Source organism: Chiloscyllium plagiosum, chromosome 10 (assembly GCF_004010195.1).
Source record: "Chiloscyllium plagiosum isolate BGI_BamShark_2017 chromosome 10, ASM401019v2, whole genome shotgun sequence".
In the NCBI taxonomy this organism is placed as follows: domain Eukaryota; kingdom Metazoa; phylum Chordata; class Chondrichthyes; order Orectolobiformes; family Hemiscylliidae; genus Chiloscyllium; species Chiloscyllium plagiosum.
In genome coordinates this window covers 59,676,734-59,688,437 of record NC_057719.1, presented here as the reverse complement: position 1 = coordinate 59,688,437, position 11,704 = coordinate 59,676,734, and the positions used below count along the sequence as shown (strand labels likewise).

The window sequence follows — 11,704 nt, the reverse complement described above, 5'->3', positions numbered from 1 at the left end:
AGAGAAGTGGGGGGGATGTGGGGGTGTAGGAACGGAGTGGGGTCAGAGTCTGCAGTAGAAGGGAGTCTGTCGGAGAGGGGTAATGGGGTGTTAACTATCCCCGGCGGGGTGTGGCATAATCTCCCACATCGGGCCCAGTCAAGGATCAGGGTTTCGGGGAAGGAGCACGGCCCGGAACCGCCGCATTCACCTCACCCGGAACCCGCTGTAAAGTCACTCCCAACAGCTAAACTCTCGCCGCCGAGCAGGAGCCAACGTACCAGACATTAATGAGCTCCGTCCAGTCCTGTCACCCGAACCCTTCTGGTCGACAGCGGCAGAGCGGGAGCTGAAGCTGCAGCTGGAGCCGCCCTGGACAGCCGCTCACAGCGCCGTCACCCGAACCCTTCTGGTCGACAGCGGCAGAGCGGGAGCTGAAGCTGCAGCTGGAGCCGCCCTGGACAGCCGCTCACAGCGCCACCTCCGCTCCGGAGGAACAGCCGCTCACAGCGCCACCTCCTCTCCGGAGGAACAGCCGCTCACAGCGCCGCCTCCGCTCCGGAGGAACAGCCGCTCACAGCGCCGCCTGCGCTCCGGAGGAACAGCCGCTCACAGCGCCGCCTCCGCTCCCGAGGAACAGTCGCTCACAGCGCCGCCTGCGCTCCGGAGGGACAGTCGCTCACAACGCCGCCTCCGCTCCGGATGAACAGCGCCGCCTCCGCTCCGGAGGAACATCCGCTCACAGCGCCGCCTCCGCTCCCGAGGAACAGTCGCTCACAGCGCCGCCTCCGCTCCGGAGGAACAGTCGCTGTCCGAGTGACGGTCAGGGCCAGTGCATGTGAGGGCGATCTATCTGTCCCCATGGGCCTGGAGTTTTATTTGGTTTTGATTGAAAGTTGAAGAGGGCTCCCCTGGGCTGGAGAAAACCTTCCCCAGTCTCTGCAACACCCCCGCCGCCAGACCCTGAGTCACAGCAAACCCCCTGAATCGATAGCAATATTCTCGGCCAGAATGCTTGTTTCATTCAAGTTGCTAAGAATGTTTCAATGTCCTTCCCAGAAATCATTCTATCCAAACATCCTGAATGTTTGCATTCCAAGAATAATTTTAAAAGGTCAACTTTGATATTAATATCTAATGTGAAGATGAGTCAGGTCTCGGGGACGGGGGATATAACGATGACATTTTAAGCTGTCTTCGTTCTTATAAATTAAGCATTTTTTTCATTTCTGTAATCAAAATACCATTTATAGTGACTAATGTTCTTTTACTTGTAATGAAATAACACCTATAAACTAGGATCGTTCTATTTTTCTATTCATTCATAGGTTGTGGGAGCCGTTTGCGAGGTCAGCATTTATTGCCCTGTTTTTGGGTACAGGACATAACTGGGCAATTTCCATATTGTCGGATAGATATGAGTGTTGTTGCTGTACTAGAACAGCTTGACTTATGGTTCAGCAGATTGTGGAGCACAAGTCTTCAATACTATTTTCAGAAAGTATTAAGGGGCAAATATCTTTGCAGAATCCAGCCATCTCTTGATATCACATGGAGTGAATTGTATTGGCTGAAAACTGGCATCTGTGACGTTGGAATCTCTGAATGAGACCAAGATGGACTGTTTATTGCACACTTCAGGCTGACAATTGTTGAACATATTTTGGCCTTATATTTTGCATTAATATGCTGGTCTGTTCACCTTATGGAGATAAAAGCAAATTACTGCGGATGCTGGAATCTGAAACCAAACGAGAAAATGCTGGAAAATCTCAGCAGGTCTGGCAGCATCTGTGAGGAGAGAAAAGAGCTGACTTTTCGAGTCTAAGTGACCCTTTGTCAAAACTTTGACAAAGGGTCACTTAGACTCGAAACGTCAGCTCTTTTCTCTCCTTACAGATGCTGCCAGACCTGCTGACACATTATGGAGATGTTTGTGAAGCGTACCCATCCAGTGAGTTGTTTGATTGTCCACTACCATTCACAACTCAATCCAAATCGGCAGAGCTGAATCTATCAGATGTGGAATCGCTTAGTTCAAGTGTATCACTTTCTGTTGATGCTGTTTGACACACAAGTAGTTGACACCTATTTTTAGGTGTGCCTGGTGCTACTCCTGACATCACCTCCTGCACTCTTTATTGAAACAGGTTTAATCCCTTGGCTTTATGGTATTTGTGCAGTAGGGGATATGCTGGACCATGAGGTGCAGTTCATGATCTATGAGATGCAAATTAATGGAATAGAATTCTACAATGCCTCACAGCCACACAGCCTTGAATTGCCAGATCATTTTGAAATCTATCCCATTTAGCACAATGATTGTGCTAGACAACATGATGGAGGGCATCATCAATATGAACATAGGACTTTCTTTCCACAAGGACTATGTAGAGGTTACTCATCTGCAGCTGGCAAATTGGTAGGGATAAAGTCAAGTATGGTTATCCCTCTTGTTGGATCCCTCACCACTTCCCACAGATCCAGTCTAGCAACTGTCATTTAAGACAATTTGGTCAGTTGTGGTGCTGCTGAGCTATTCTTGGTGATGAACATTGAAGTCACCCATCCAGTGTACATTCTGCACCCTTGCCATCCTCAATGTTCCTTCCTAGTGTCATTCAACATGAAAGAGTACTGATTCATTAGCTCAAGGAAGATGGTCCATGGTAATCAGCAAGAGGTTTTCATGTTCATGTATGATCTGATGCCATAAGGCTTCTTAGTGGCCACAGTTAATATTGACTCTCAGGTCAATACCCTTGACAAATACCACTGTGCCACCATCTTTCCTCAGTTTATCCTACCAGTGGGACAGGACATACCCAAGAATGCACTGGTGTTGTTTTGGATATTGTATGTAAAGTATAACTCCTTGAGTATGACTATGTCAGACTGTTGTTTAACTGTTCTGTGAAACAGGAGATAGTCAGGCCTGCAGATGTTGAAGAAGTCAGAGTTGATAAATTGTGGTGCTGGAAAAAGCCCAACAGGTCAGGCAGCATCCGAGGAGGATGAGTCGACGTTTCAGGCTTCATCAGTTCTGTGAGCTCGGTCTCCCAATGTTTGCACTAGTGCACAAATATTGGTGGGGAGGAGTTTGCAGAGTCAATAGGGCTGAGTTTGCCATTGTCTTTTTCAGCACCTTAGTCAATGGCATTTGGTCCATCCAGTTTCTTTTTTTGAGACCTTTCAGTAATTGATACAACTAAGTCACTTGCAAAGTCATTTTAGAGGGCAGTTAAGAGTTAAACCACACATAGGCCAAACCAGGTATGACTGTCAGTTTTCCTTTATTACAAAATCAGATGTGTTTTTACAAAATGAACAATGGTTTTAATTCATCACTGGACTTTCTTTTTCCAGACACTGTTGAATTCAAATTCCACCTCTGCTATGGTAGAATTTAAGCCCAGATTCTCAAAACATTAACTGGGTTTCTGGATTACAAATCCAACAGCAATATCACTATGCTAACATCTCCCCTTTCATTATAGATTTGTGTTTGTGTCTCTTATTACTGCAATTGTGTTCTGATCGAGTGGTTTGAGTGCATATTCAGTTTTTAATTTCTCAACATTAATGCATTAGACATCTTCATTCTCTATACATTGAATAATATTTTAAGGAGAAAATGACAATGTTTGCTACATACTAAATTTACCAATGTATGCTGTTACCATTTTACCCTTCACCCTAAATGTCTGCTGCCTACATTCCTCATTTTAATTGCTGTGATAGTCAGCACAGGCTAATTAGCTACTCCTGCTCAATACATACACACCATCAATGACACAGAAGCCTCCTCATGCTGCGTCTGTGGCTTCTTGCTGTATTTATCCAGTGTGCTCACTTCATCTTCCATAAATCCAGCCGTGTGACCAAAGTAATCTGTTCCCTCTTTAGTGATTCTTCTGGATGACCCAACAACTATCACTGTCCCACCCTGTACTGATTTTAGGGTGAGCAACATAAGCTTCATCAGCCTATCTCTACAGCTCGAACTAAAAATACACAATTCCATTTAATGTAAGAAAAAAAAATCTGCACATTTGAATCTAAATGATACAGATCTCCATGCTCAAATGAATTGAAAAATTGCTCACTTGAGTTCCATTTCCAGTCCCACTGTTTGTTTCCAAGTAACAACCCCAGCTAGATTTTAATCACTATTCATATGCTCTTTATATTTAATAGAAAAAAAACAAGATTTAAACATTACCCAAGAAAAAAAAACCTTTGTCAAATCTTTTTCTCAATTCTTAGAATGATTTTCCTTTTTCATCCAATTATCTGTCGGCAACACTCTGGAACCCTAAGGTCAGATCTTCTTGGATCAGCTTCCACAAACCTCACCAGCAAAGGAGATGTCCTATTGAAGGAGCAAATTACTGTATTGTTAAAATACTATTGATCCCATAGTTTTACAAAGCCTCTGGAGGCTCCTAGTGGCAGGAATAATCTTTAGCCCATCAGTAAATATTGAGAATGGAAACAAAGTCACGAGTGGAAGGAACTAGTGCTGTAATCATGGAGTGCTGGAGAAATTCAGCAGGTTTGGCAGCATTTGTGGAGAAATAGTTTAATATTGAGTCCAGTAGCAATTCTAAACAGTTATACTGGTCTACAAACATTAACAGGGTAAAACTTTCTCCCACCTCTATCAGACTTGCTGAGTTATTCCAATAGTTTTGTTTTTATTTCAGATTTTCAGCATCCATAGCATTTTACTTTTATGAGAAGGTACCAGGACTACCAGCACCAGAAGATTTAGAGGCAAATCAAAAGGGAACAGAGCCCTCTAATCTATGCTAAGTAGACAACTCACTTTTATAAAATTCATGACAGACCTTTATTATAAAGTAGATGCTAGCCTACATTTTGCTCATAACTCAGACTCTCCACAGGCATCATCATCATCCATCCCCCACATTTTCCTATAATGCTGTAACCCACACTGAAATTTATCTGTGTCATGTTGCATGATGCTTCAAGATCTGGGGAGTCCCGAACACAGCTGAACATTGTGCAATCACTAACATCCCTACTTAGACTTGTTAATGAAAGACGGGTCATTGATTCAGCTGATGAAGATGGTTGAGCAGGAGACAGCAGTTCTGGGGCTCATAGAAGGGTCAGCAAGTTTTGAGAAGATTTGTGGCTCAGGTTGAGGTTCTGAATTTAGGTTTGCTCACTGAGTTGGAAGGTTCATTTTCAGACATTTCGTCACCTTACTAGGTAACATCTTCAGTGAGCCTCCGGACAAAGCTTTGTCTGGAGGCTTACTGAAGATGTTAACGAGTAGGGTGATGAAACATCTGAAAATGAACCTTCCAGCTCAGTGAGCAAACCTACATCTTGGGTTCAAATTCTCATCTGTTTCAGAGGTGTTTAATAACATCACTGAGCAGGTTGGTTAGAAAATATGTTTGGAAAAAGCAGACAAGGATACATGCTCCAAGTGGAATTAATCTCAAGAGCAATGAGTAACAAATAACACTACAACATTAAAAAGTCATCAAAATTTGTAGTTATAGTCAGAGTCTTAAAGATGTACAGCATAGAAACAGACCCTTTGGTCCAACTCATCCATGCTGACTAGATATCCTAAATTAATCTAGTCCCATTTGTCAGCATTTGGCCCATATCACTCTAAACCCTTCCTATTCATATATCCATCCATTTGCCTTTTAAATGTAATTGTACCAGCCTCCGCCATTTCCTCTGGCAGCTTATTCCATACATGCATCACCCACTGCATGAAAATGTTGCCCCCAGGTCCCTTTTAAATCTTTCCCCTCACTCTACATCTATGCCCTCTAGTTCTGAACTCCCCCACCTCAGGAAAAAGTCCTTGTCTATTTACCCATCCATGCCCCTCATGATTTTATAAACCTCTATAAGGTCATCCCTCACCCTTTTCTGGGACTCTTGTGGTGCAGTGGTAATATTACCCCTCTGAACCAGGAGGTCTTAGTTTACATACAACCTGCTCTAGAGGTGTATCATAATACATCTGAACAGGTTGATTATAACTGTCTATAATGGAATAGTAATATAATTAAGGATGGAACAAAGACTATATGCATGTCTGAGATGCCAAATCAGTGTACGTTGTCAGTTGTTAATAAACGTCCAGATACTTGACTCAGTAAGAACCCAAATCTCTCTCATTTTTGTTATGTGGGCTAACAAAGAAAACTATATCACCTACAAAGGACTACACAGTTCAGCAGCAAACCAAATGGGCTCTTGTGATACAGTGGTAGTGTCCCTACCTATCGATCAGGAGGCCAGGGTTCAAGTTCCACCTGCTCGAGATTGTAATAACATTCCTGAATAGGTTGATTACAAATATCTAGTTCTGCAGAAAGCCAAGGGGCTCTTTTGGTGCAATGGAAGTGTTCCTATCTTTAAACTAGAAGGCCCAGATTCAAGTCCCACGTGCTCCAGAGCTGTGCAGATTAACTAGGAAAATACCTATGTCTGCAGCAATGTCCTGGGGTTAGAATATTAGCCTTCTACAACTACAATCTTCATGCTAGAAACAGCTCCAAACAGTGGAGCATTTTCTCATGATTCCCATTAACTTAACATTGAGAAACACTCAACATTTCAAAAAAATACATTGGATACACAAAGTGTCATTATATACAAGGCTAGAGACCAGGAGATAAAGTGAGATAAGCTAGATGACTTCATGTCAAAACAATAGCTCTTTTTGTGCTGCAAATTCCTGTGATTCTTATGTGATGCAATACACTTCTACTTGTCTACAACTGCAGCTCCAATAATACTCTCAAGTAGCTCAAGACCATTTAGGACAAAGCAGCCTTGATTTATATTCCTTTCATCATTTGAAACATTCACCCCATTCCCTCCACCACATAAACAGTACCGGTCATCTGTACAATCTAGATGATGCGCTGTAGTAACTCACCAAGGTTTCCAGGACAGCACCTTCCAAAACCTGGGACCTCAAGATCAAGGGTTACAGATACCTGGGAACACCAACTGCAAGTTCTCCTGCAAGCCACATACCATCCTGAAGTGGAGCTACATCACCATTCGTTCACTGTTGCTTGGCCACAAATCTGGAACTCACATTTTGAAAGGACTCAGAGTGTCCATTCATCGCAAGGACTATTGCAGTTCACAATAAAGAAAATAGCACACTACCACCTTCTCAAGGGTATTCAGCGATGGGCAATGAGTATTGGCCTTGCCCTCAAAGCTCACATTCTATGTAGGCACAAGCTTTTGGATTCATTTTGCTACATTATATTTAGAAGGTGCAAGCAACCATTAAGGGAAGCCAATAATTTTAAACAATTGTTCTGAATTATAGAACTAAATAAAATTAAATTTCCAAGGAAAATTCAAAATTTTATTTCTCACTGCACAATAAACTATACAAAATACCTGTGCACAAATTGCCATATTTATTGTTAACAGGTTAAAAATATTTTAATTTGACTATTGGCCCTGATATAGTAATTTATAAATGTTTGACTGTTTATTTCTGCCCTTTATGGACCTTTGTATGACCTTTAACCAACTTCAATATGATTCTGAAGTTATTCCAATTCTGTATTCAACATTTATAATTATTAGCTATAATACTTTAGCAAGCAAGCAGAGAGAGAAAGCACTGTCTGGGCAGTGCACCCTTAAGTATTACAGCATTATTAGATGCTTACTCAGACATTTTCACATGTTGCCTTCAATATGTCCACCGGAATTGTAAAAAATATCCAGCAATACAAACAAACTATTGCTTTTGTTACTTCTAAATTTGAATTATATCTTGTGAAATTTTGTTGAACCCTGAAGAGTGCAGAGGTTTATGGTAATAAATGGTGATAGAAACCACAAATATATTGGCACATTAAAATACACGTAAGTACAGTCCAGTGTGAAAAATTCTAATTGAAATCCCTAATGTGAAGAAATTTTTAAAAACTGTACATTTGGCAGGTTTTTGGAGTCATTCTTCGATTATTCCCAATTAAAGTACATCATTCCTTTAAAAAGTGGGAACAATTAGAATTACCTTATAGTCAACGTGGCAAACAATGACCAAAGTTTTGCAGTAAAATTAAATTATTTATTTATTAGCTACTTTAGCACTAGAAATTTAGCTTTAGGATTCTGGTTTGGCAGACCACATTTGGGAGAATGAGTAACTGTTTGCACTCTTAACTGAGTTGTCAAACGGCAGATCTTAGTGAAAATGCAAAGATGGGGTTGATGGAAGAACTAGATTTATATAACAATTAAAATTAAATCATTTTCATTATGGAAAAGTGCACAAGCTGATCTTTCAGTTGAAATCATTCTACCAGGCTTTCTCAGATTGAGTTCTCTTTTACGAATTGTTGCATAATCAGTATAGAGTAACAAGAAATCATTACTCTGTTTACCTGTATGGATAGTAAGTAAATTAATAAAGCAAAGTATGAAAACATCCTCTCATTTAACACTTTATTTTACAATGGTTAAGAATCATTCTACAAGTTTAAGGCAGTTACACTTTAAATTTGATTTAGAAATTATACTTATAACATAAATCTTAGTTGAGGAGTCAAGTGTTATTAATATAAAAAAAACTAAATGCCACATTAAGATGTTGGAATAGCACTAAATGTCAAACAATGCATTATGTGACAGTATTGAGTACATCTAATGATACATTTTCTTTTAAAAAATTGTAATTCAGCCAATGATTATTTTAAAAATGAATTAAGTTGGCAACCAAATATACAATAGTCTCCAAAATACAGCAACTGGAGAAAATATTTTGGCTTCTGGAGAAACAAATACGAATGACGTGCTATATGGCATCACAGAATTGGATTTTCTGCACTGAAGTTTCTCTTTTCTGGTCAGATGTAGTGGTGGTGTTTCCTTCTGAAATACATGAATCTTCCTAGCTGTACCTCTTCTTTAAGAAGCCACAGAAGCTTTTTTTCCTTTTAGACCTGGTGCATACAGCCCTTGTTAATCCAACAATCATAAAGCAGCTAGTTGTCACCTTTAAGTGCAACAAGACAGCTCTGCAGCAACTGCAAGTGTCCCTGTGGGTACAAAATAGAAATGCAATCACTTTGCTAAGATTTTGAGGAAAAGAAAACACATCTGATTCAACTCAATGTTTTCTGAATTGAAACTTGATCAATTGCACCAAAGTTCATAAGTACAGTTTATGCAGCTGAAAATACTTGAGACATTTAAGGTTTTTTGATAGCAAGGATATGAGATACATACAGATGTCTAGAAACGTGTAAGCACGATTAAAATTTCATGTCAATAAGTATTCGAATCACACTTAACAGTTAACCAGTTCCCCATAATACTATCACCCCAACATGCATATATAAGAACAATATTTACAAAATTAAAATACATACATATAAAAAGAGCTCTCTGATCCTAATTCTCAGAAAAATGTTAAAACACTTGCTTTCAACAAAATAATTTCTGTTCCATACAAGAACTTCTGTCATTTCAAATATTGCAATATTCACAGAGCTACATTATTCAGGAAAACCTTTTTTAATTAGTGGCAATCCTTACAACAAAATTGAAACACTATTTTTGAGAGTTAGGACTTGGCTCATTTGTCATCTCCACGTGTTTGGGGTATAACAGATAACAGATGCAAGGTTTGAAAGTAATTGTTGCTTTCGTTACAAGTTAGTAAAGAGCTTTTAACTATTGTCTATCACTACAAATAATTCAACAACTTCTATCAAAGGGTGATCAACTTGAAATGTTAACTCAAAGTTTCTGCACACAAATATTGCCTGTCTTGCCATTTTATTTCAAAATTCCAGTCTTTTGCTTTTGTCAAATACAGTGATGTTAACATTCACAATGTTTAATTGGAGAACATTTCTGTTTAACCAGTACTAGATTTGGGAATAGCTGGCTGACAACACAGGCAATTGACAAATCAATAGAATTCACGGTGAGGTACAGCATGAAAAACTGATATTGGGACTTCACGTGATGTTGACAAGGGAAAAACATGTCGACAATAATAAGTGGGAGAGTCAATGTCTGATCATTGGAAGACTCCAGTAGTAATGATTCACGAATAAAAAAATTCCAGTGCAAGTAAGTGGAATGAGAAGAGGCAGTTAGCTGAGCTGGGTAATGGAAAAGTGTTACTGCACAAATATAAGGTTTTGTTAAGCAAAAATGGTGAGGCAGAGTACTCAATTCTAGAATGTTGGTAAGTAAAGGAGTTTGTGCTGTCTGGTCTTTTACAAAAAAAAACGCGGACTGACAGATGGAATAAAAACAAAGTCTTGAAGAAACTCAGCAGGTCTGTGAGCATCTAAACATTTCAAGTCCAATATGACACTCTTTTGGATGGATGAAGCCTAGAGTCATTGATTAGGTTAGCAGCTAGTTGATCAGGAAGGTTCATTTCTTTTACCTCTCTAAATTGAGACAATAGTTTAAATGGTTCTATGGTGATAGAAAAGAAGCATTGTACTAAATTAATAGCTCAACTATTTCAGCTCCATACGTACTAAAGAAAATCATTGAGTAAAATTTCTTAACTGGGAACCTAGTATATTTAATAAAACACTGTAAAGGTGATAGAGTAGGTGATGTGCAATACTGCAGGGTAGTAAAACAGGTAACAACAACAAGTGTACAACAGGAAGGAAAAAGACAAAGTGAAAGGGTTCTTTATCTGAATGTGTGCAGTATCCATAACAAAATGGAATGATAATACAAATGAAAAAAAATGAAATAAGTGTTCCAAAGAAGGGTCACTGGACTCAAAACATTAACTCTGCTTTCTCTCCACAGATGCTGCCAGACATGCTGAGTTTCTCAGCAATTTCTGTTTTTGTTTCAGATCTTCAGCAATCGCAGTTCTTTTGTTTTATTATAGAAATAAGTGAGCATTATTTTAACCATTACAGGCATGGCTGCAAAGTGACTTATTTAAGAGTATTTAACATTTTGAAAAGACAGGAAGAAATGTAAGGAGGTAGGATCACACTAGCAATCTATGATGTCAATACAGTAGTTGAAAAAGACGTTGACTTGGAGAATCAAATGGAAAATCAGTTTGGACAGCGATTAGAAATAGCAAAGAGAAGTTGTCAAGGTAGGCTAATTTATAGACCCCTGATAGCAAAAAGAGACTGTACACCAATCAAGAAATAATGAGGACTTGTAAGAAAGTTATTACAATAATCTTGGTAGATTGTTACCTTCATGTAGATTGGACAAATCAAATTGAAGCAGCTAACCTGGACTATGCATTACAAAGTATATTTGTGGCATTTTTAATGTATTCTGAAATCAGCCATAGCATCTAAGTTGACATCAACTGCATTCCCTTTTCTGATACTGTCTGCTTGCTCTTTAAATAAAGGAGGTTTATAATTTATAGGTGAGGTCATATAGCAAGCAAAAGGTGTAGACTAAAGGGCCTTATTACAGCAGCTTATTATTTAGTTTTGATTAATACGTCAGAGACAAAAATTTTCCAGAAGGAAAAAGAGCATCAGATGGAATATCCACAGCATTGTTGAAAAAGTGGCATCTAGAAACAAGCACAGGACAATTTAGAGTATATTGGTTGAACAACCCAAAAGTTCTGAGATATGAAAGCAAATGTAGGTTTAGTGGAACATGAAGTTTTGTTCCTTTTCTTCAAATTTAAAAACCTTAAAACATCAATGCCTATTAATGCAAG

The 11,704-nt window shown here is 39.3% G+C and overlaps 2 protein-coding genes across 8 annotated transcripts in view; both read right to left on the bottom strand.

Moving 5' to 3' along the window:
• sptssa (serine palmitoyltransferase, small subunit A) overlaps positions 1 to 368 on the bottom strand; it is a 27,990-nt gene extending 27,622 nt beyond the window's left edge. For 3 of the 5 annotated variants that reach the window (XM_043697879.1, XM_043697880.1, XM_043697876.1), the window contains exon 1: positions 261 to 368. The gene's annotated coding sequence lies outside the window, so the exon portion shown is untranslated. The remainder of the gene's footprint in view (positions 1 to 260) is intronic. The other 2 variants (XM_043697877.1, XM_043697878.1) reach the window with 2 other exon arrangements.
• Positions 369 to 8,584: 8,216 nt separating this feature from the next.
• snx6 (sorting nexin 6) overlaps positions 8,585 to 11,704 on the bottom strand; it is a 50,837-nt gene continuing 47,717 nt past the window's right edge. For all 3 annotated transcript variants that reach the window (XM_043697874.1, XM_043697873.1, XM_043697875.1), the window contains one exon: positions 8,585 to 9,056. In XM_043697874.1, coding sequence (XP_043553809.1) covers positions 9,003 to 9,056 — 54 coding nt within the window. In that variant the 3' untranslated portion in view covers positions 8,585 to 9,002. The remainder of the gene's footprint in view (positions 9,057 to 11,704) is intronic.